Genomic DNA, 25,063 nt, shown 5'->3' with positions numbered 1-25,063 from the left:
TGACCAGGGACCAGGGATTGAACCCAGGTTCCCTGCAGTGGAAGCACGGAGTCCTAACCACTGGGCCGCCAGGGAATGCCCTCACATTCCCTCTCAATACAGTATTCCAATTTACAAAGAAAACGCAGCTATCAGTTGTATCATTTAAAAACAGACATTCTGTGGAACTTTCATCAAAAACTCCAAATAGTGATCGCAGGAACCCCCTTTCCAAATCATTTAATCATACATTCAGTAACCACTTACGTAGCATATTACAGGAAAGGCAGTATCTGATTTTGGGACACAAAGAATGAAAAATTTCTATCATAAGAAAAGGAATAGAGTGGGAAGAATAAAAAAAAGCACCTCAGAAACACGAGATCAAAAATCCATTGAAGAGAAACAGATAATTCCCTGAAACAGATAAGCACGTTGCTTGTTGAAAGCCTCAATGAATGCTCCTTGGGATAGCAAAATGGTTGCTGTCTTCAAGTTGGGTACCAAAAGGCAATGCAAGTGTGCTTCTGAATCTTAACCACTCCCACTTAAAACACCTGATTTCCTTCCCACCGCTCTTCCGGTCCTATCAGGTCTTTCACAATGTCCTCACAAGAGCTACAGCTTCAGCTTCACTCTCCAGGTACTGCTCTCACTCCCTGGTCTTCACCTTCTCAGGTAGGAGAGTAAGGAACTGCTCCAGCACCAGCAGCTACAGGATCAGCTCCTTCCTAGCATCTCAGATGACAGCCGCTCACAGCAGATCACCCTTAGAGCACCCTTTAGCCCACAGACCTCCTCCACGTTGAACCACCTAAAACACTGGTGGGAAGTCTCAAATCTGGGGAAGCCCATCTAACCCTAGATGCCTTCCCTTTACTTAATTTTTAGAACCTCTATCTGCATCAGGTGAACGAGGCCCCTGCTCTGAGAAAGGGCTTCCTCTACCTGGTGTGTCTCCCATGCTGGGGAAGAAAGAGAGGGAAACCAGGGTGGCAAAGTGATCAGATAGCTCCCCACTAGGTCGCAGGGCTAAACACTCCTTTCCCTGCTCCCCTCCTAGAAAGTTGGCTCTGCAGTTTGCCTAACTCCTCGAACACCAGGAGAATTCGTGGGCTTCGAGTTGGTGGGCTTCACGGGGGCAGCAAAAAATCCTGCCTTTCTAGAAACTCAATTAGACTCGGGGTTGGAGTATAAGAACGGGTTCCTTTCCTGGAGAATGAGGCTGATGGAAAAGGGAGAGCTTCAAGAAGAGCCAGCCTACGGGGCACGGCGCCTCCTTAGCCCCACTCCAGGCGCGGTTGCACAGATGCCCCTCGTTCTCCTGGCCCTTCAGGCCGCTAGGCTGCTGCTCTCCCGGAACGCCCTTTTGGGCCACAGCACGCCTAGGACTCCAGACCCTAAATCTTCCGAGCGACCGGCGCGCTGAACACTAACCTCAGCTCGCAAACCTGAAGAGCAGGCAAAGTTCATTAGCGCCTCCCGGTCCGCGCTCCACCAGCGGCTACTGCAGCTGCGCGGTCGTCGCATTCCGGCGCGCAGCCCAAACCTACGGGCTCCTCGGGGCCTCTCTAGGCTTCCCGGGAGGCTTCCGCATTTCTATTGTTGGTCCAGTAGCGGCCCGCTGTCCCGTCACGCCCCGCGCGCCGTCGTGGCGCGGAAGCCCGGCGGTTCGCGAGGTCCGCCCCACGGCGCGCGCGGGGAACGGTGGCCGCCCGGCGGTCACGCGCCCCCGCTGGGTCCTGAACCTAGGGAGAGACTGCACTCTTCCCTCCCGCGGGAGGCGGCGGCCGCGGCTCCGAAGGGCACCGCCCGCAGCCCGTAGGCCTCTCACCCGATCCCGACTTCGGCCCCGGGGCCGAGAAGCGGCATGGAGGCCGAGGACTTCCAGGAGGAGCTGACCTGCTCCATCTGCCTGGACTATTTCGAGGACCCGGTGTCCATCGAGTGCGGCCACAACTTCTGCCGCGGCTGCCTGCGCCGCAGCTGGGAGCCAGGCGGCAGCCAGGTCTCCTGCCCCGAGTGCCGGCAGCCGTCGGCGCCCGCCGCGATGCGGCCCAACTGGGCCCTGGCCCGGCTGACGGAGAGGATGCGGCGCCGGTATCCGGGCCCCGCGCCCCACGGCCTGTGCAGCCGCCACCGGGAGCCGCTGCGCCTCTTCTGCGAGGACGATCAGCGGCTCGTGTGTTTGGTGTGCAGGGAGTCCCAGGAGCACCAGGCCCACACCATGGCCCCCCTCGACGAGGCCTTCGAGAGCTACCGGGTGAGCCGGCCGTTAACGGGGCTGCCGGTATTGCCTGGGGACGTTTACTGTTTACATTGGAAGCATGCACCCCCTCCTGCCCCCACCAGGCTCAGAAAAGCTGAGCGACTCGCGGATCTCAGGGGTGGAGTTAAAACTGGGAGTGGGAGGGCAGGTTCAAGGCTCAGTCATCCCTGTAGAACTTTCCAGGAACTGGCTCCCGAAGCTCCTAGTTTAAGACAGTTATCCTGAGAGGTTATACACCAGCGCTGTCCAATAGAAACAGCAATATGAGCCATATGTTATTAAAATTTTTTCTAGTGGTGAAAAGAAACAGGTGATGTTAATTTTAATAATTTATTTAACTCAGTTATCCAAAATACCATTCAACATTGATTTTTTTTTTCTTAAAGCTCGTTCTGTTTCCTCTTTATTGTGAAAATGAAACAAAATATATCAGAAAATGGAGAACTCAGGTTCATCTTACAGCTGTTCTCTGACTTGGATGGGGACGGATAGTGTTCATTTCATATATATGTACATACATATATATATATTTTGGAGTATAGTTGCTTTACAATGTTGTGTTAGTTTCTGCTGTATAGCAAGGTGAATCAACTATACGTATACACATATCCCCTCTTTTTTGGATTTCCTTCCCGTTTAGGTCACCACAGAGCATTGAGTAGAGTTCCCTGTGCTATACAGTAGGTTCTCATTAGTCGGCTATTTTATACACAGTAGTGTATATATGTCAATCCGAACCTCCCAGCTTATCCCATCCCCGCTTCCCCCCTCGGTATCCATGTTTGTTCTCTATGTCTGTTTCTCTATTTCTGCTTTACAAATAAGTTCATCTATGCAATTTTTATAGATTCCACATATATGCAATAATATATGATATTTGCTTTTCTCTTTCTGATTTACTTCACTCTGTATGACAGTCTCTAGGTCCATCCACGTCTCTGCAAATGGCACAATTTCATTCCTTCTTATGGCTGAGTAATATTCCATTGTATATATGTGCCACATCTTCTTTATCCATTCCTCTGTTGATGGGCATTTAGGTTGCTTCCATGTCCTGGCTATTGTAAATAGTGCTGCAATGAACATTCATTCAACATTGATTGATATAAAAAATATCAATGAGATATTTTACTTTTTTTTTCCATGATAGGTTTTTGAAATCTGTGTACTTTACATTTACACACATCAATTCAGACTAGCCACATTTCATGAACTCACATGGCTAACGGATGCTATATTGGACAGTACGGGTTTATACCTACAGATGTCATAGACCACTAATGATTTGGGAAAAACCTGATTTGTAGGGATGAGTCTGGATTTTGTTACTCACTTCCTTTATCAGTTGGGAAAATCACTTAATGTTTGAATTTGGAGATTATCTCTTCTACCTTATCTTATGAGTTAAGAAGCTTCAGTCGAATAAATTGGTTTATTATACTCTACTCCAGCCACACTGGCCTCTTGCTTTTGTTTCAAGCCTGTTCTCTCTCTCTCTCTACCCATACCTTCCATCCTTTAGATCCTTTTAGATTGTAGCTTGAAGACCTTCTTTGATCATCCTTTCCAGAGTAGCCCCACCCCCTTCCATTACTGACGGTGTCACTCCGGTGGTCTCCATCTGAATTGGTATCTAGTAAGTACTTGTTGAAAACATGCATTTAATGATACAAGTTAAACTGTATTGTAAACTGTGAGATGCTGTACAGTTTTATCAGCTGACTACAAACAGGAAACGGATGCAAAGTTAGACTAGGAAGTGCACAGTCATTTTTTTATTCAGTAACCTTTAGTGGTGCTTCCTGTATGCTAGGCATTGTTCTAGAATCTGGATGTAAATGGATAAGAAAGACATGGTATGAGGCATAAGCATGTAGACCAGTAATTTCAGTGTGTGTGAGAGTTATCAAAGTTTGTGCCAACATACAGAAGGTCTGAGGTTAGAGTGATCACATAGGAGGGAGGATTGCCTTCACAGGGGAGTGAGACATGAGTCCACTCTTGATGGATGAGTACAGCAAGGTAGGGGAGAGGATATTCAGGCCAAGGGAACGGCATATTCAATAGCGTGGCAACATGGAAGAGCATGTGATAAATAAGAAGACCAGAGGTCGCTCTGTGCTTCAGGAGGGTAGCACGGAGTGGGAGGATGGTGGGAGTTGAGGCTGAAGACTGAGGCTGGGTCCACATCATGGAGGATCCTGTTTACCATACTGAGAAGAGCGAGCTTTCTCTTCCAGGGAATGAGGATCACTGACGGGTTTTAAGGCAGTGGATGCCATGATCATGTTTTAGAAAGTTCATTGTGGCATCCATGGGGGTGAATGGAGAAGACCAATTAAGCTGCTGTTATACCATTTCAAGCAGGAGGTAGTAAGGGCTGAATCAGTGCAGGGTAGGGGTGATGGAGAAGAGGAGGGTGTGGGTTAATTATGAGCTGGAGTTGAATGACGTTGTAACTGATTGAAACTGATGGGTCGGGGAAAGTGAGGGGTCCAGGATGGCAGTCCAGATATCTGGTGCTCATTTGGGACATGTTGAGAGTAAAGTAATGTGACAGGAAGTCCAAGGAGGAGGGACAGGAGATGGGGCATAGGAAGCTAGAAACATAGTATTTTAGATAAGAATCATCAGCCTATCTTTGAAGTCATGGAAGAAGTAACCAGATGAGATTTTCCTGGAGGGACCACATGAAGGGTAAAAAGAAGAGGGCATGAAGAGAAGCTTGGGAAACACCCAGCAAAAGAGCCAGCAAAAGAGATTGAAAGGACCCATCAGAGAAATGGAAGAGAAAATACATGGGACTTCCTTGGTGGTCCATTGGTTGAGACTCCACACTTCCACTGCAGGGGGTGCGGGTTCCATCCCTGGTCTGGGAACTAAGATTCCGCGTGCGGCACTGCATGGCAAAAAAAAAAAAAAAAAAAAAAATTATAGGGGCGGGCTGAGGCAAGTGTAAGTCGATAGGTATGAAAGGAGAAAACAGCCCTTGAAGCGTCAATCTTTGGCAATAACTATCAGGTGTTGATTACTCATGCATCACTGACAGTCCTAAGCATTTTCATATGGTAAGTCTTTAATTTCCATAGCAGCCCCGTTAGATGGATTCTGTTATCCCCATTTTGTAGATGAGGCAGCTGAGGCCTAGTTGTGAGACCACTTGCCCAAGGTCACAGAAGCTAGGGAGTGGCTAAGCTTGGACCGGAAGTCCTCTAATTCCTAGTCCATATCACTTTTCACTCTGCTAATCTAGCTGAGGAGACTTCTTGGAAGAGGTGGGATTTCAGGATTAAACCAAAATGGGCCAACAGGTAGGGAGTGAGTGGGTAAGGGTAACTCTGGGGAAGGTTGAATGTCATGAGGTTGACTGGCCAGGTGCTTAGGAGTCAGGTCATTAGGCACAATTGTCCACTGTCTGTCCTTTTCTGCACTGTCCTCTGCTTTGTCACTGCTCAGTTTATCCATCTCCACCCCTACCCCAAGTTAGCTGGAAAAACATTAAGCTGCTCTTGGGTGGAGCAATTCTTTTTCCACCATCCCATTCCCAGTACACTCAGGTGGGTGCACTGCGTCTTAAAAGTTTGGAGTTCCGCAAGTCTGTGGAAAATAGCCACCATCCTATGCCCACACCTGGGCCCTGCAGACAGTGTGCTAGATGCTTCCTCTTAGGATTTGAGCCCCTGAGCACTGCATCAGAGCAGGAAACCTGCTTTGATGAATTCCTTGCCCACTCTGTTTGCTCTCTTGGGCTGCACCAGTGGTTCAGGATATACATTAGGACCACCTGGAAGCACTTTTAAGAAATACTTCCCCCCAGCCCCCGTGGGTATTTGATTCAGTTGGTGGGGCCCTTGGCATCAGCGTTGTTTAAAAGTTCACTAGGTGATTCTAATGTACAGATAGAGGACCATGGACCTACTAGTACCTTCACAGAGTGAAATCTCAAAATCTTTCAGAGCAGAAGTTGTCTTTAATAGAGTAAGTGGTGATTGGGGAGAAAAAGAGAACAGAGAAAGGAATAGCGTCGTGAACTTCAGGGAGCAAATTGTTTGCCTGGAAAAGGCTTCCAAGCACAGCTCTTCTTTCCTTCAAGCCAATATTTAATCTGCTGACTCTGGGAGCTAATCCCTTCATTGCTATTAACTCACTTAACAAGTATTCAGTATATCTTGAACCACCTGTTTTGTGTCAGGCGCTGTACTGCAGTACCAGACCCAGCACTGGGAGTACAGTGGTGAAAAGACCATGGAACTTAGAGTCTGGCTGGGGCGCGGATGGGAGGCAAACCATAGACTAGGAAATGAAATAACCACAGATGGTGATAATTGCTGTGAAAGAAGTAAAGTGGCATGCCAGAGAAGTGACAAGGGCTTTAATAAAGGGACAGGGTAGCCTTCTCTGAGGAGATGACATTTCAGTAGAGACTCGATGGGTGAGGAATCAGCCGTCTGAGGAACTGTGGGAAGAGCATCCCTGGCAGTGGACAGCAAATTCAAAGACCCTGAGGCTGGGAAGAGCAGGACATATCTATGGAACTGAAATATCTATGCACCTGGAGCATCAGGTTCGAATTTTCTTGGTGATGGGGAAAGCCAATGGAGAATCTTAAGCAGGGGATTGACATGATCTGCTGGTCTTTAGAAGAGTATTCTGGCTGCTCTGTGGGCACTGGATAAGAGAAGAACAAGCTGGGAAGTAGGGAGCCCAGTCATGTTATTGTAATTGTCTGGACAAGAGGTGCTTTGAACTAGGAGCTGGCTGGGGGCGGCAAATAGGCAGGTTTGACATGTGTTTTGAAGGCAGACCTCCCTGCTTGGATTGGATGCAGAGGTTACAGTGACTGGAATTCACAGGACCTGAGTGCTGGGGTGGTGTTTAAGAAGAGCCCGTCTAGCCTAGTTGTCCTCATCTTCTGGTGAGGAAGCTGCTGCCCAGGAAATGTGTGAGGCTCACTTGACCACAGATCCATAGCTAGTTTGTAAAGGTCTAGACTGAAACTCGGATCTGATTTGAAGTTTCATGTCGTTTGAACTACATGATCATAAGTCAGTAAAGGTTTTCATTCTATAAATGTCTGCGCTTTTATTATAGTTCTGTATACACACAGCTGTCTGATGTTAAGTGAAGAGAAAGTGATTTTTTAAACTTTGGTATGTCTGCCCTGCTTTGAAAAGCTTGTGTTGCCGCCGTTCTGTTATTGCAGGGAAGAAGCTTCTTAATCTTCCCAGAAGGTTCCCAAGTTTACTCAGGGGACTGCTTTAAGAGCCCAACTGTGGCGGATACAAAAAAGCTTAGATAATGGAACCCCAAAATTCATACGTACTGAAACTGTTAAGGGCTTTTAAAAACCGAAAAGTTCTATTTCAAGTATGTTTATGTTTATTAGCAAACAAAAGTGAAAACAAAAAAAATCTTGGTCACATTCAGAGGAGCTGTTTATCGCATTATGGGCTTCACAGGTACATCAGATTTGACAGTGATTTGTGCGTGTTTCTAGCCTGTCTGCCTCTGTCTCTAAGGTCATGCCTGATATTCTGCTGTTAGGTGCTTCCCCTCTGCAGCCTACTTTGCTGCTTCTCATGGATTCACTTACTTTTTAAATAGCTTATTTGGGTTTCTTATAAAAAGAATATGTTTCGTGTAGAAATTTGAACAAAACAGATTTATAAAATTTCTAGCCCTCCCCCTCCAACTTCCAAGCCATTCCTATTCCCCAGAGATAAACAGTGTTAATAATACTTAGGTATATATCATTCCAGATTTTCCTGCTATTCAAATACAAACACACACACTTGCACAGGCACATGTATATTTGTTCTTTTCAAACAGAATTATATGGAGAGCTACCTGAAATTGATGTAGTGTCAGTATACCATCATTTAATAGTTCCACATTGATGGATAGTGAATAACGCTGCAGTGAACGTTCCTATATATATGTGGGTTGTTTTTGCTAATGTTTTGTTGGATATTATTAGAAGTAGGATTATGCATATTTTAAATTTTGTTAAATCCTGCCAATTGTCCTTCAAAAAGATGGGACCTTTTTACTCTCCTACTATTATGGTGCCAGAGACCTTCTTCCTTGCCAGGACTAGTCATTTATTAATGTTTTAACAAGTTTTAATCTTTTTTACTTAATGGGCAAACTCTATATTGTGTTATGATGATTCGAGATCAGAATAATTCTTAGGCATCTGTAGTCATCTTCAGCATTTTCTCAATCTCATCCCCTGTTTGAATTAGGTGACTTTTAGCTCTTGAACAAGGAAGATGCTGGGAGAGATGATTTCTTACTTATGTGCGTTTCTGCTGACAGGGAAAACTTCTGAAGGCTCAGCGTAGTCTGACAGCCAAGATGAAGAAAGCCCTGCATTTACAGGACATGGAAGTGAAGAATGCTGCAGAGTGGAAGGTAACAGCGGAAGTGGTTGTGTATTTCTTGCCCTTGAATCCTTTCGGTCTGAGGCTGCTGAAGGGCTTTCGCTGTGAAGAGAGTGTAGGATCTCATCAGCTGTCAGGCCCCTTGCAGATAAGGTGACAGAAAAGGAAGGATCTACCTCTCCTGACCTGTGGCTTTGGGCAACATGAGTTCCACACACTTCATCCTCATATCTCAAGGATAGTGCCCCTTTCTTTCCCACTCTCTCCCTAGGTTGGCTTCCTAGGTTGGAGTTGATTTGGGTCTGTGGCACTGTGGAAAGCAAATGGACTTTGCTTCCGGAGATGCTAGTCTAGGTGGGAGGCATGATGAGGGTGCATGTACGTACATCTAGATTTAACATAACTGAACGGTAGGTGTTCTGATGGCTAAATTGAATAATAGATGTGAAAGTGCATTTCAGTTTAAAAAGTATACAAACAAGGCATTGCTATTATAGTAGAGACTCAGATGTTACAAAGAATAGATTAATACTATAAAAACTAGTACAAAGATATCAAGTAGGTGTAAAGAAAGGAGTAGGGAAAATTTGTAGGGGGTGGGCAGGAGCTTTCTGGAGGAGGTGATTTGGATGGAAGAATCATGGATTGTTGGGGAGTCATGTACAAGGAATTTAGGAGGAAGGACCAGGTAGAATAAGGACTGAACCAGTCTCCTGTGACTGTAGGAGAAGATGAGGAATAAGCGAATGAGAGCCAGTGCAGAGTTTGCAAAGCTGCACATCTTCCTGGCTGAAGAAGAACAACTGTTTCTTGAGAGACTGAGCCAAGAAGAAGTAGAGACAAAGAAGAAACAGAATGAGAACACATTAAGGCTCAATCAGATGATCACTTCCATGAAGAAGCTTATCTTAGAGGTGGGAGAGAAGAGCCAGAGCCCCACCCTGGAGCTGCTCCAGGTGAGACCTGCAGGAAAGGGCATGGTCTGTCTTTACAGAGTTGTTAGTCAACATCGCTAACTGAACTCCCTCTTGCCTTTAGAGCTGAATGTCCTTCCTGGTGAGTGGGTTTAGTAGAAGACATGTTCTCTCTCTGTTGCTATTGTGTTATTATACAATTAAAGAGTCAAAGATTTACCTTTCAAAGGAAATTAATGTGAAATGTAGGCCTGATGAGCTTAGGTAATATGACATACTTAGATTCCAAGAATTGTCTAGAACTTTTACAACTTGCTTGAGTAGTGAAGTTCCAACTACATATCCAGACATATACTACAGCAGAATCTTTGAAATAACATTTCTTCTGTAAATGGATTCTTCCATTTATCATAACGTTTTTGAGGTTCATTCATGTTGTAGCATATATATTAGTATTGTATTTGCATCCCTTTTTTTATTCCTGAATAGTATTCCACTGTAAAATATACCACATTTTGTGTATCTGTTCACCAGTTGATGGACATAGGGTTGTTTCCACCTTCTGGTTATTATGAAGGATGCTGCTTTAACATTTGTCTGCCATTCTTTGTGTGGACATATGTTTTCATTTCTCTTGGGTAAGTAGTAGGAGCAGAATTGCTGGGCTATGTAGTATATTTATAGTTAACTTTTTAAGAAACTGCCTTTTTCAAACTGCTTTTTTCCATTTTATATTTCCACCACATCCTCACTAACATTTGTCTGTGAGTGAAAGAGTGTAGATGGAGAAGTAGGCAAAAAGCCAGGAAAGAGCTAATGTCATAGTGCCAAAGGAGGAAGAGGGGGGCTTCAAGAAAGGACTGGTCAACATTGTTAAATAGTGAGAGGGGTCACATGAGAAAAAGACTGTGTTGTGTTAATCCATTGGGTTTGGCAGCATGAGAGCATATGTGATGTTAATAAATGCAACTGACAGAAAAATACCTGCTCACAAAGTTGACTAACAGATCTGAAGAGGAAGGTACATAACTTATTTCTTTCTTCTCTTCGCAGAATCCAAAAGATGTGTTGACCAGGTACGAACTCTTGCCTCCTTATGAGGGCTTGAGTAGAATGGTAAAGCTACAGGTCAAACAGAGGGGAAACGAGGCTTGGGCCGCATGGATTAATCTAGGCATTGATGTGAGGGGCTCTGGGGGAGGAATTCTACTGTTCACTTTTGCCAGGAGGAGTGGGAGAGAAGTAGTCTGAGCTTTGGGCCTGGAACCTTCAGGTGGGAGTTGGGAGTCTTGGCTGTCTTAGTTGTCTCCTAAGAAGATCAGCCTTCTGTACTTTTCTTAGGTGTGAGAACCAGGATGTGAAGTATTCCTTTGAAGTGCTACAGGTGAAGACTGTGTGCCGGCTACCAATGATGAAGGAAATGCTGAAGCGATGCCAAGGTGAGCAGAATTTCTGGGAGTCGGAGCTCAGAGAATGAATGAGAGAAAGGAAAGAGAAAACAGAACATGCAGCTGACAGGAGGGTCAGGAAAATGGTAATAACTACTTAGGAATAAATGGATGTATGCTTCATTCAAAGAAACATCTGTTTAACACAGTGTTATAAGGTACTAGTGATACAAAAAGAAAAAGGCCTATTTTTACTAAGAATTTGTAAGCAAATTGGGGAGACAGACACATATCACTTTACTGTAATACAGTGGGATCCAGCGTTTATCAGTGGTGTGAATAAAATACTACAGAAGTACAGAGGAAGACCTCTGTTGGGGGTAAACTGGGAAAGTCTTCACAGCAGAGGTGACAGTTCAGGAATTTGAAGGATGAGTAGCAGTTTGCCAAGTGGAAAATGAGGGAATCCTCTTCCTAGCAGAGGCAGCAGCATGAGCTAAGGTGTGGAGAAAATGGAGGGGAGTGTATCTGATGTGACTCAGCCATAAGGTGCATATGGGAAAAGGCAAGAACTGAGTTTGAGAAGATGAGTGTAGAAAAGACTGAAGATAAACTTATTAGATCTCCAGGGAAGTATCAAGGCATGTACATGATGTAAAGCTATGCACTTAGTTCTCAAGTGCACATCCCTAATTAAGAACCATGTTGTGGATGTCCACTTCCAGCTAAAATTAAGTAGCAGGGACTTGATTTGCCCCTGAAACTTAGTTGACCAAAAAAACCCCCAAGCAGACAATACATAAAACAACAGTTTTGAAAACACTGGACATGAGGCAGTGAAGGACAGTGATCCATGGGAAATGTGGGAGAAATGAGGTGCACTCTTTGGTGGCCCCAGCCTGCAGCCTTGAGAGTTTCCAGGCCTCCTCAGGGAGGGTAACAGAGGTGGAGACGGGTGGACTCCCTGAGTTGAGGAGTGGAGCTGAGAGTCCGGGGAGAACAAAGAGGTGAGAGTTTACAGAGCACTGGACAGAGTACTGAAGAGGAGGGAGCTGGACAGAGAGAACCCAGATGATCTACAGAGACACCCTGTGAGCATTCAGCAGAATGCTGATCGGTACCTGCTTGTGAAGAGCTGACTGAGTTTGAGGAAGGAAATTTCCCAAGTGAGTGGAAAGAACACTGTTCCCACCAGCCTCTGGAAAACTTAATTCGTGGGGCACTGGGTAGAGTGCTCAGGACAGTCTTGCCTCCTTAGCGGGGAATAATTAACCTTACACTGAGCACTGCTTTGGACCCACTTTACAAATAATGAAAGCAAGAACCAAAAGGATGAAATTATCTCCAAGTACCTGCATCCTGGGACAAAGCGCAAGAAGATGGATAGGAATTTAAAAAAATGAGTACCCAACAATGTAAAATCACAATGTCTGGCATCCAGTCAGAGATCACGAGGCAGGCAAAAAGGTAGGAAAACATGACCATGATGAGAGTAATCCATCGACACTGACCCAGGATTGGCCTGGATGTTGGAATAAGCATAGGAGAACATTAATACAGTCATTGTAACTATTTTGTAAAGAGGCATATCGGGACATGGAAGATATAAAAAAAATCCCAGATCAGACTTCTAGAGATGAACACTTTGGTAACTGAGATGAAGAACAAGCTGGTTGTTTGTTAACAAGTGACTGGACATTGCAGAAGAAAAGCTTAGTGAGCTTGAAAAGATAGAGCAGTGGAAACTATGCAGAATGAAACACATAGAGAAAAAAACTTAAAAAATGAAAATAGCATCAGTGAGCGGTGGGTCAGTTTCATGCAGCCTTACGTCTGGTCATTGGGACCCCTCAGGGAGAGGAGTGGGATGGGGATGAGACAGAAAAAAACATTTGAAGAAATAATGACCAAAACGTTCCAAAGTTGATGAAAACTATAGGTACACAGATCCAAGAAACTCAACAAACCCTGAGCACGAGAAAGATGAGGAAAACCACATCAAAACCAGTGGTAAGGGGAAGATTTTAAACACAACAAGTAGAAAAGGACACGTTACTTATAAACAGTGGAACAAAGATGAAGATGACATCACATTACTCATTGAAAGCAATGCAAGTGAGCAAAATCTTTAAAGGACTGAAAGAAAATAACTGTTAACCTAAACTTTTATTCCTGGCAAAAATAGCCTTCAAAACAAAGGTGAAACAGATGTTTGCAGATATCCAAACCAGAAAGAGTTTATTAGACCAACACTGCAAGAAATGTTAGAGGAAGTCCTTCAATCAGAGGGAAACTGATGCCAGGTGGTAGTCAGATCTACACAAAGGAATAAAAGATCTTACGAAACAGTAGCAACATAAAGAAATACGTGTTTTTTGTCATTTAAATCTCATTAAAAGGTAATAGGGATGGTTAATTTATGTGTTAATTTGACTGGGGCACAAGGTGCTCAGGTACTTGGTCAAACATTATTTTGGGTGTTGCTGTGACAGTAAGGGTGTCTTGGGATGAGATTAGCATCTGAATCAGGAAACATGAGTAAAGCAGATTGCCCTTCATAATGCTGGGGGGCCTAAGCTAACCAGTTGAAGGTCTGACTAGAACAAAAGGCTGACGCTTCACCCTGAACAGGAGGGAACTCTACAGCAGAGTGCCTTCAGACTCCACCTGCGGCTGCGGTTCTTCCTGCCTGGTGGCCTTTGAACTGGAACATCGGTTTTCCCTGGGTCTTCTGTCACACACAGTTGATCTGGACTTGCCAGTCACCATAATCACATGAAACAATTCCTCATAAACTCTCTCTCTCTATACACATATATCCTATTGGTTCTATTTCTCTGAAGAACCCTGACAAATACAGTAATTGACTGTTTAAACAGACAGACAGAAAATAACATATTGTGGACTTTATAATGTATTTACAAGTAAAGTGCACAACAATAATAGCATGAATTGTTGGGAGGGGAGAAACGGAAGTATTCTGTTATACATTCTTATGTGTGAAGTGGTATGATGTCTTTTGAAGGTAGGCTGTTAAGTTAAAGGTGTATATTATAAACCTTACGGTAGCCACTAAAATAAAAGTTATAACTAATAAGTCAGCAAAGGAGATGAAGTGGATTCATAAAAATAGTTGGTTAATCAGAAAGAAGGCAAAAAAGAGGAAAAAAGAATAGGACAAATAGAAAAAAGATGATAGACACAAACCTAATCATATTAATAATCATACTAAGTATAAATGGTCCTAATCAAAAGGGAGAGATTGGTTGGATTGGATAAAAAAAAGCAAGACCCAGTTATATGCGGCAAGAAATGCACATTAAAGACCCATATATGTTAAAAGTAAAACAATGGAAAAAGCTATACTGTGCTAACATTAGTCAAAAGAAATCTGGAATGGTTGTATTAATATCAAGTAGATTTCAGAGCAAAGAATATTACCAGAGATAAAGTCAAGTCCTAGTGATTAAGGTGTCAATTTATTAGGACATAACAGCGCTAAACATTTATACACCTAATAATAGAGCTTCAGAATATATAAAGCAAAAACTAACAGAGTTTCAGGGAGGAACAGAGAAATCCACAGTTATAGCTGGAATTTTCAATACCTTTTAAAAATAATTTTTAGAAGAAGTAGGCAGAAAATCAGTAAAGATATAGTAGACTGACTAACACTGTCAGTCAAGTTGAGTAGCACTGTCAACCAGCTTGACCACCCTGTTATTTGTAGAATACTGCCCCAAACAAAAGCAGAATACACATTTTTGAGTGTACATGGAACATTTTCCAAGGTAGAACTAGGTAGGCCATAAGACATTTCTCAGTATTCAAAAGGATTCAAGCCATACAAAGTATGTTATCTGACCCCAATGCATTTGAGTTAGAAATGAGTAAAAAGGGACTTCCCTGGTGGTGCAGTGGTTAAGAATCCTCTTGCCAATGGAGAGGACACGGGTTTGAGCCCTGGTCCGGGAAGATTCCACATGCCATGAAGCAACTAAGCCTGTGCCCCACAACTGCTGAGTCTGTGCTGTAGAGCCTGTGAGCCACAACTGTTGAGCCTGCCTGCCACAACTGCTGAAGCCAGTGCACCTAGAACCTGTGCTCGGCAATAAGAGAAGCCACTACAATGAGAAGCCTGTGCACCGCAATGAAGAGTAGCCCCCACTTGCCACAACTAGAGAAAGCCCGAGTGCACAATGAAGACCCAGTGCAGCCAATCAATCAATCAATTAAAAAAAAATCAGTAAAAAAATATCCTTGGAAAATCCCCAAATGTTAGGAAACTAAATGACACACTTCTTAATTAAAGGTGAAATCACAAGGGAAATGGAATGTATTGATACTTTGAACTGAATGAAAAGGAAAACAATATTTCAGAATTTGTGGGATACAGCTAAAGCAATACTTACGGAGAAATGTATAGCACTAATCACCTATATTATAGAAGAAGAAAGTTCTTAAATCAGTGACATCAGTTTCTACCTTAAGACCCTAGAAAAAGAAGAGCAAATAAAGCCCCCTAAAACAGAAGAATGGAAATAATAAAAATGAGAGCAGAAATCATTGCAATAGAATACAGAAAAACAACAGAAAAATCAGTGGAACCAAAAGCTGTTTCTTTGAGAATATCAATTTTATTGGTATACAGTACTTTAAGCAGAATGACCAGAATAAAAAAGAGAAGACACACATTACTACTATCAAGAATGAGAGAGGAATCATCGCTATGAATTCTATAGACATTAAAAGGATAATAAGGGAATATTGTGAACAATTTTATGCTGATAAATCTGACATAGATGAAATGGACAAAGTCCTTAAAAGACTCAAATGACCAAAGCTGACTCAAGAAGAAATAGATAACTGGAATAATCTTATGTCTATTAAAGAAGTTCGTGTTATAGTTAGAAACCTTTCAAAATGGCTTCACTGGTGACTTCACCAAACATTTAAGAAATATCTATTCTACATAAACTCTTAACAAAAAATTGAAGAGACTCTTCCCAATTTGTTCTATGAGACCTACATTACCATGATACTAAAGTCAGTCAAAGACGTTACAAGAGAAGAGAACTATAGATCAATGTCCCTCATGAACATAGAAAAATTCTGAAGAAAATTTTAGCAAATTGAATTCAACAATGTATAATACATTGCAACCAAATGGGATTTATCTTAGAAAAGCAGGTTTGGTTTAACACTTGAAAATCAATATAATTCACCACGTTAGCAAATAAAAAAGGAGAACTATTTGATCACCTAGTAGATGTAGAAAAAGCCCTTGTCAAAATCTAACATTCATTTTTTTTCTTTTTACATTTATTTTCCTTATTTCTATTGAAGTTATACATTTTTAGTATATTTGCTGGCTATTTGTATTTTTTCTCTGATTTTTTTTTTTGGCTGCTTTGGGTCTTCATTACTGTGTGCAGGCTTTCTCTAGTTGTGGTGAGCGGGGGCTACTCTTTGTTGTGGTTTGAGGGCTTCTCATTGTGGTGGCTTCTCTAGTTTCGGAGCATGGGCTCTAGGCACATGGGCTTCAGTAGCTGCAGCACATGGGCTCAGTAGTTGTGGCACACGGGATTAGTTGCTCCCAAGCGCTAACATTCATTTCTGATTAAAAAAAAACAACAGGACTTCCCTGGTGGCATAGTGGTTAGGAATCTGCCTGCCAGTGCAGGGGACACAGGTTTGATCCCTGGTCCAGGAAGATCCCACATGCCACAGAAGAACTAAGCCTGTGAGTCACAACTACTGAGCCCACATGCTGCAACTGCTGAAGCCCACAAACCTAGAGCCCGTGCTCTGCAGGAAGAGAAGCCACCACAATGCGAAGCCCGCACACTGAAACAAAGGGTAGCCCCCATTCACCGCAACTAGAGAAAGCCTGAGTGCAGCAGCTAACACCCAACACAGCCAGTAAATAAATAAATAACAAACAAAACCAAACAAAAAACACAAACAACTCTCAGTAAACTAAAGAGACATGGAGAGTCTGGGAGGGAAGAGAATTTGGAGGCAGGCCAGGGAGGAAGTTATAGACACAATTACAATGAAAGATGCTGAAGGTCTGAATGAAGACAATGGTGATGGGAAAGGAGAGGAAGAAAAGAGCCTTAGTGATGTTTCAGAGGTAGAATTGTTAGGACTTGGTGATTAATTAGCCACCGAGGGTCAGAGGGAAAGAAGAATCAAATAACCTTAAGATTTCCAAGTGTGAGTGTTTGGGTGGAGGTAATGTTCTTAGACCCTAGAGAACATAGAAAACAAGAAGTCTGCATGTGAGGGAGGATTAGCCTCAAGAGAATGGAAGGGGGCTTGGGATGCTCTGAATTTGGTTTTGAGGTATCTGCTGGGGGTTTGTGGAGATGCCCAGCAAACAGCTGGAAACGGTAAAGAGAGACCTTGTTAATGGTGATATCTGTGTGTTCTGTACAAAGAACCAGCCGGTTAAGAGCCTTGGGTCTGGTCCCGATTCTACAAGCCAGTATTTGTTACTGTTTCTCCAGATTTTATGCTGATGGTGAAGACTTGGGGCCACGAGATAATGGGCTCCCCATTCTCTAGGTCGTAGTCTTTTAGAGCAGAAGGGAGGTGAAGATTCCAGGTTGCTGGTGCATACTGTGGCCTGTTCGGCCCAGCTGAGGATCAGTGAAGGGACAGTGAGGAGTCTCATCTCTGACAGGGCTTGGTAGGAGGAGAAGGATGGCAATGAAGCAGGAACAGGTGGGCATTTCTGGAGGAGGGTTGGTGGTAAGCCCTTGCATTATTGATGTCAGCTCTCATTTTCTCTGCAGTGGCTGTAAACCTAGCTGAGGACACCGCTTATCCCAAACTTGTCTTCTCCCAGGAAGGGAGATATGTGAAAAACGCAGCATCAGACAGTTCTTGGCCACTGTTTTCTACAGCATGGAGCTACTTTACTGGGTGGAGGAATCCTCAGAGGACCACAGACTTTGTGGAGAGATTTCAGCACTTACCCTGTGTTTTGGGAAAAAACGTTTTCACTTCAGGGAAACATTACTGGGAAGTTGAGCACCAGGGTAGCCTGGAGGTTGCTGTGGGGGTGTGTCGGGAGGACATCATGGGGATTACTGGTGGTTCAACAATGTCCCCTCGCGTGGGAATCTGGGCCCTTTGTTGGAGTTCTGCTGGCTATCAGCCCCTGACAGGCTTCTCTGTGAGTCTTACCAAGCTAGAGCCAGCTCTTCACCGGGTGGGAGTTTTCCTAGATCACAGGGCTAGGGAAATCTCATTCTACAGTGCTGTGGACGGAGAGCACCTGTATACTTTTTCCTTTTCTTCTGTCCCACGGCTCCGGCCTTTTTTTTGGTTGAGTCCATTAGCATCTTTAGTCATCCCACCAGTGACTGGTGGGAAATGAGGCTGTTCTTCTCCTGCCCAAGAATCTTTGCCTTGTACCCCAGCCCAGGGACGTACATCCCTTGGCCCTCACCTTTGACTTCATACCTAGCCATCCTGGGTGGTCCATCAGTTCCGTCCATTCAGATTGCAACTTCACGTTTTATTCAGCCCCCTGGACATCCCATGCGTAGACACATATGGAAGACCCTTCTGGGTACCTTTCCAGTAGCCACTGGGCCCACTTGTTCTCCTTTTCCTCTGGTTCTTCCTAATTGAACTGTTTGCGATGTGCCCTCCACATGCTTCAGGGAGAGGCAGACCCATGAGAGGGAATTCTGGCCAGTGAGGTAGGGTGGGAAATTCTCCAAGGTGCTTCTGGGGAAGGTTTTGTAGCTTTTAGAAAGAGATGTCTGGGAAGACACAGCCCCTCTTCTGATGTTAGCAGCTATATTGAAACTAAGAGGAGCACAGTAACTGTGGAAAAAGGAGAAATGTGGTCTTTGTTGGCATCAAATAAAATGGTTGGAATTTCCCTAATACCGAATTTCTTGTTATATGAGATTATTGCTCCCTTATTGTATAAGGCAGTTTGAGTTGCATTTTGGTCACTTGCAGGCTGAAGGATCCTAACCGGGTGCTATAGGCACATAGTGTGGACATCCCACAGTATATATAGGCCTGTCTCATTTTTTTCCTGAAATTTGACAGATGTATAGACTCTCTTTGTATTTAGTTATGTAATTCCTCTTCTATCCAGTAAGTGCTGCCATTTCTCACTTTCCTGGATTGGAAAGTTGAGGCGGTCTTCCCCTGCTCTGCCCATGCTGTTACTCTTCCCCCGACCGTGGCTCTGCCCTCAAGTGTATCATCTCTCCATTTGTCAGATTCATATATTGTGTGCGTAAGATTATTAGCGTAGTCCTGAAAATGTTGGGAACCACTCGTTAAGTATTTACACTGTGCTAGCCTCTTCACATAATGCTCCCATGTGACTCTTGCAACAGAGGTGGAAATTAAAGTCCTGTCTTTACAAAAGAGAAAACGAACCTTTAGAGGACTTTGCTCAGGCCTGCCAAGCCGTCAGATGGGCATGTTGGGATTGCATCTAGCTCTGAGAGGAAGCCTCTGCTCTTTTCTGCTCTGCGTCCACCCGTGAGCATTTATTGAACGCTGACTGTGGTCACCATCACCTTCGTTTCAGGTTTTTATTTTGTTACATGTTTTTACCTTGTATGTGTGTTCTCCTCTCTTTACCCTCCTGCTCCAGATTGGGTGCACTCAGAGGATTGTGACTGTTACTGGATAGTTATTTGAAAAATAATGATTGTTTCTCTCTGGTTATAAAATCATGTACTTATTGTAGAAACTTTGGAACATTTAAAAAGTGTAAAGAAAAAATTACACTTTTTTTAATGATAATCCTACCACTAACTAACATTCTAATGTGTCTCCTCCCAGACTTTCAGTAGACTTTCTGGCAGTAATTTAACAAGGCTTTCTACAAAACTTCCAGCACCCTCACTAGTCTCTCCTCCCCTTCCTGTGTCCCAGCCCATCCTGGCTTGTCTTCCTTTTCAGCCTGAGCAATCCCCCTCACTCAGTGATTTCTGCTGAGTTCTCCTTAACTCTCCAAGATACTTGTTGTTATGAGTTGAATTCTGTCCTCCAAAGAAAAAGATATGTTGAAGTCCTAGCTGTGAATATGACCTTATCTGAGGCCATTAGGGTGGGTCCTAATCCAGGGTCATTGGTATCCTTAGAATTTTGTACACATAAACTTACACATACACGCAGAAATGCCATGTGAGGACACAGAGGGAAGATGGCTATGGGAGAGGCTGGAGTTATGTTGTCACAAGCCAATGAATGCCTGGGGCTGCTAGACGCTGGAAAGGCAAAGATGAATCCTCCCCTAGAAGCTTCTGAGGGAGCATGGCCCTGCCAACACCTTGATTTCAGACTTCTAGCCGCCAGAACTGTGAGACAATAAATTTCTGCTATTTTAAGCCACCCAGTTTGTGAATTTAGGAATTTAACACACTTGCCCACCAGGACTTCCTTCAGTACTGTGAAATAAAATTTATATTTTATGGCAAGACAAGAAAAATTGAAACCTAAAAAATTTTCTCTGCACATTGGTCTCCCTCCCTGCACTGTGCATTGTGTGTCTGCATTATGCATCGACCAGCCCTCCCCCGTCAGCAGAAATACCTGCTCAGCCGTAAAGAGCAACATTTTTCTAGCACCAACAAGATGACTCCTTATAACAGTCCTTCTTGGTAAGGGGTCACATGGCGCTTAGATCTGATATAAACTGTCAATAATATGTCATTTAATGTATAGCCTCCTGTCTCAAAAAACTTGTATAACTGTGCCTTGACTTCTGACGGGTGGAAAGGTTCTCAGAGCTTTCTCAGATGCTCTTCCTGGGTTATAATCCTTAAATTTGGCTCGAATAAAATTTTCCATTTCTTTCTTAGATCGACTAGTTAATTTTTCATCGACAATACCTACATTGTTAATTTCCAGTCCTTGGGAAGCTCATCAGTACCTTTCCTGCACTCTTCTTTCTGGGCTGTTAAACCAGCTTGGTTGGTTCAGCTACAGAGATTTGCTCTCTGACTTCACGTAGGCTCTTTAAGCTGTTGGGTAAACAAGCTTGATCTTTTCATCCCTTGAATTCCTTTTTACATCTTCTGATGGCAGTGATTCCAAACCTTTTCCTCTTTTCTCAAAGAAAAGGCCTTTATAAGCCTCCCTTCATACTACTATAAGGGAGGTGAAACTTTACCTCTATTTATCTGAGGTTTTCATCTGGGACTCTGACAAAAAGACAGATTAACAAGAAGTTTGTTAACAAATGCAGCACATCATGCAGGAGAAATGTAAAATGAAGACTAACTCAAAGCAGTGGCTTAGAATTCTGGCTTTCATAGTATCATCAACAAAGAACAATAAAATTATGGAGAAACGATAGGACAAAGGAAAGCAGTTTTAGGCTTCCAAGGGTGGCGGACTGGGAAGCTAAATATATATGCGGAAATGAATGGAGCAGTGTTGGTTTACAGATTCTTCTGCTGCTGTCTCTGCGCCGAGTCTGTCTCCAGTAAGAGGAGAATTTATATCCTGCCTTTAGAATTTCTGGGTTTGCTACTTCTTAATTGCCTTCAGCCCAAAATAATTTTTATGTCAAAGAGGCATATTTTGGGTGACACATTCTGGTTTCCATCACTACTTAATACTGCAAAAAACTTGCATCTTTTACTGAGAAAAAAATTTTCCTCTTCTACCCATCTGATTAACAATTTTTGGCCTCTTTTTGGGGTCTTGATATTGGACTGTCTCTCATCTCCTCAGGTATGGGATGGGACCCAGGTGTTGTATTGGTTACAAATAAACTCTTCTGATGTACAAACAGGATTGAGAATAAACACGTCCTAATCAGTTCTCTATTTTACTTAGTTTCTCTGAGTCTTTACTCTGTTAGTGTGTTATATGACTCTTTACGAGGGATATTTATTCAGCATTTCTTATGTTTTTTTCCCCACAGAAAATTTTTTATTGAAGTATAGTTGATTTACAACATGTTAATTACTGCTGTACAGCAAAGTGATTCATGTATATATGTATACATATATATACATATGTGTGTGTGTGTGTGTATATATATATTTACACACACATTCTCTTTTTATAAGATATTCTTTTCCATTATGGTTTATCATAGGATACTGAACATAGTTCTCCACCACAGAAACTTTAGCTCTGGGAGCAGAAATGAAGACTCCCCAGAAGATAGTTTCGCAGCCACTGTTTAACCTGCACTTTTTTGAGGCGATCTTGACCATCTCAGATTTCAATGTAGCTTGCACCCCCTGGCCCCCAGAGTGGTGGGTACATGCATTGGTGCTGTAAGTCACTCACACTGTGTGGCCCTGGATAAGATTCTGCTAAAGTCTTTCCCCCTGGATTGGGGCTTTCCTGGTGGTCCAGTGGCTGAGACTCTGTGCTCCCAATGCAGGGTGCATGGGTTTGATACCTGGTCAGGGAACTAGATCACACATGCCACAACTGAAACAGGGGGGAAGGGGGCAGGACACCAGGACACAACCTTTAAAAGAATGACATAGCCTGAGGACAAGACAAACTGATTAGAACCAAATAGGTTTAGGATGGCAGATGAGTCGACTTCCAGTGGACCTTGAGCCTCAGGATACCCCCATTGTAACACATAAGCTCAGTGACACACCCACAGGCACCATGACACTTCCAAGGCCAACCATGGGTCAAAAAGTGGGCAGTGGCCCAATTCCTGGAAATCCCCACCCCTTCCCCCAAATAGCTGGAATACTCTCACTCATTAGCCTATAAAATTACCCACCCCTATAAAAACTGACAAACTCCATACCCTGGGGCTGCTCTCACCTTCTGAGATGGCCCACACTCTGTGAAGTGTGTTTCTCTCTAAATAAATCTACTTCTTACCTATCACTTTGTCTCTCACTGAATTCTTTCTGTGACAGACATCAAGAACCTGAGCTTCATTAAGTCCTGAGACCAGGTGTGTGATCTCAGTTAAAAGACTGGGTTCAAGTCCCAATCTGAGGTGCATGGCTCACAACTAAAAGATCCTGCATGCTGCAACTAAAGATCCCTCACACAGCAACGAAGATCCTGCGTGCCACAACCAAGACCCAGCGCAGCTAAATCAATCAATCAATATTTTTTAAAAAAAGTATTTTCCCCGGGAGACCAGGCTTCTGCTATGGAAAACACTGGCCACATTTTCCCAGTGATTTCTATTCCTCCTGCCCTTGCCAGAGCCATGAGGCAATATTTCTCAACTTTTCACTCTGAGAATTTGGTGGGGTTCCTGGAGGTAAAACCCAAGAAAATATGCAGCTCCCACAATACTGCAGCTCCCCAAAGCTGCTTACTTTTAAGCTAGCCCACACTCAACCTCCAGCAATTCATCAAAACTACCATTTAAGTATTCCTACATCCCAGTAACCCAGCACTGGAAGCCAAGATGGAAAAGATCTCCACGGCCACCATGACCTTCCCCTTGGTGCTGTTATACGCGGGGAGGAAGGCGATCCACACACTACAGAACACCAGCATGCTGAATGTCAAGAACTTGGCTTCATTGAATGTCAGGCAGGCTCCTGGCCAGGAGGACCAAGGTGAAGCTTCGAGAGGGCCAAGGAGCCCAAGTACCCTAAGGAAAGGTAGAACATCACGACGGAGCCCTTGTTGCACACAATGGTTAGGAGGGTAGGCTCCGAATGTGTATCCACGTCAATGAAAGGGGGAGAGATTCCCAACCAGACAGCACAGAGAGTCACTTGAATCAATGAGCAGAGGGGAATGATGGAATTGGGTGCCCCTGAAAGCAACCACTGCCTCGTCTTTCTGCCTGGGGTTGTGACCTTGAAAGCCAGGACTACAGTGATGGTTTTAGCCAAAATGGTGGAAACAGCCACAGTGAACACGACTGCAAATGTCATCTGTTGGAGGATGCAGGTGGCAGTGTTGGGATGGCCAATGAAGAGTAAGGAGCAGAGGAAGCACAGGATGAGGGAGGTGAGCAGGATATAGCTGAGAGCCCAGTTATTAGCTTTGACTATGGGGGTGTCCCTGTACTTCACAAAGACGCCCAGAACCACAGCTGTGAGGACAGACAAAGGGCTGTGCAGGCCAGGACCATCCCCAGAGGATCTTCACAGGCCAAGAAGGTCACAGCCTTTGGGAGGCAATGATCTTGATCACTGTGTGGGTATTGATCGTCTGGACACTTCATACATTCCTTCACAAGTGGTGAGGAAAGTAAGGAGCCATTACCTTGGGCTCAGTGATTTTCATGAGCTCCCCAAACACTCACATGTGTTCAGTTTTCTATAATTTGACACCAAATAAAGGAACACCAGAGAGAGAAATTCCAAGTTAATGCTGTCTAGTTTTTGTGGTTTGTCAAAGACCGAGAAGCCCTAATATCTCTTTTGTTCGTAAGCACAGGAAAAATTTTTTCCTATAAACAAAAATTATACCCAACTATATCTCTGAAATATGGTCAGAGTAGGACATATGCTGGATTCATTTACTCAAAAGCATCTGTTGATAACCGGCAGTGACCTAGATAATATCCCAAGTGTTGCAGAGATAGAGAGGACCAAGGCATGAACTCTCACCGAAGAAGCTTCAAGTGTACATCATTTCTGCTATTCTCATCACGGCAAACCTATGTCCTGTTCATTGTCACTTTCACTATTGTTGTTCCGATTTGAATAACTTGTATTTGAACAGAATAACTCCCTAATGAGTCTCCCTGTCTTCTGTCTTGACTCGCTCTCATCTCTCACCCATTCAATCACAGGCATTATTGTTTCCATTATTTAAATCCTTTCATACTACTTCCTTGATTCACTGCCACAGTTATTCTCATGTTCTTCCACAACAGTGATTCTCAGAAGTTAGCCTGCAGTAGAAGTATATGAAGGGTTAGTTAAAGCAGTTTGCTGGGCCCTGGCCTGCATTTCTGATTGGGAAACTCAGAACCGAGAGTTCTGTGCGTTCCTCAGTGATGCTGATGCTGTTGGTATACGTACTACATTTTGAGAACCACTGTTCTAGACTGTGTCCAAGCTCACAGACACGCAAATGGCTCTGCTATTGTCTACATTCTACCTACTTCTCCAGCAGCACCTTTTTGGCGGTAGAGTAGGGAGGCTAAAGAGATCAATTTTATTGTACACCTGTGGTGCT

General features: G+C 43.7%; 2 protein-coding genes across 4 annotated transcripts in view; one reads left to right on the top strand and one right to left on the bottom strand.

The window, feature by feature from the left end:
* AZGP1 (alpha-2-glycoprotein 1, zinc-binding) overlaps positions 1-1,600 on the bottom strand; it is a 33,292-nt gene extending 31,692 nt beyond the window's left edge. The window contains exon 1 of one of the 2 annotated variants that reach the window (XM_057747924.1): positions 1,417-1,600. In XM_057747924.1, coding sequence (XP_057603907.1) covers positions 1,417-1,509 — 93 coding nt within the window. In that variant the 5' untranslated portion in view covers positions 1,510-1,600. The remainder of the gene's footprint in view (positions 1-1,416) is intronic. The other variant, XM_057747928.1, reaches the window with a different exon arrangement.
* Positions 1,500-21,874, top strand: TRIM4 (tripartite motif containing 4). Of its 2 annotated transcripts, XM_057747923.1 has the most exons (7): positions 1,500-2,242; positions 4,544-4,618; positions 8,567-8,662; positions 9,357-9,587; positions 10,599-10,621; positions 10,887-10,984; positions 17,734-21,874. In XM_057747923.1, exons 1-7 carry the CDS (start codon positions 1,850-1,852, stop codon positions 18,318-18,320), a joined length of 1,503 nt encoding a protein of 500 aa, XP_057603906.1. In that variant the 5' UTR covers positions 1,500-1,849; the 3' UTR covers positions 18,321-21,874. The 2 variants fall into 2 exon arrangements, with proteins under 2 accessions (XP_057603906.1, XP_057603905.1); XM_057747922.1 differs by lacking the exon at positions 4,544-4,618 and having other exon boundaries at positions 17,734-21,873.
* Positions 21,875-25,063: the final 3,189 nt, after the last annotated feature.

The sequence above is a fragment of the Hippopotamus amphibius genome, chromosome 9, assembly GCF_030028045.1.
Source record: "Hippopotamus amphibius kiboko isolate mHipAmp2 chromosome 9, mHipAmp2.hap2, whole genome shotgun sequence".
NCBI classification, from domain to species: Eukaryota; Metazoa; Chordata; class Mammalia; order Artiodactyla; family Hippopotamidae; genus Hippopotamus; species Hippopotamus amphibius.
Note: the sequence above shows the minus strand (reverse complement) of the source record. Positions and strands in the feature narration are given on the sequence as shown.

What these genes read in the sequence shown, in the direction of transcription:
- TRIM4 (XM_057747923.1), top strand. Translation starts at nt 1,850, where the DNA reads ATGGAGGCCGAGGACTTCCAGGAGGAGCTGACCTGCTCCATCTGCCTG. An exon ending in AGGCCTTCGAGAGCTACCGG is followed by an intron (nt 2,243 to 4,543) that starts GTGAGCCGGCCG and finishes ATCATGTTTTAG; the next exon opens with AAAGTTCATTGTGGCATCCA. An exon ending in AATGCTGAAGCGATGCCAAG is followed by an intron (nt 10,985 to 17,733) that starts GTGAGCAGAATT and finishes TTTTCTCTGCAG; the next exon opens with TGGCTGTAAACCTAGCTGAG.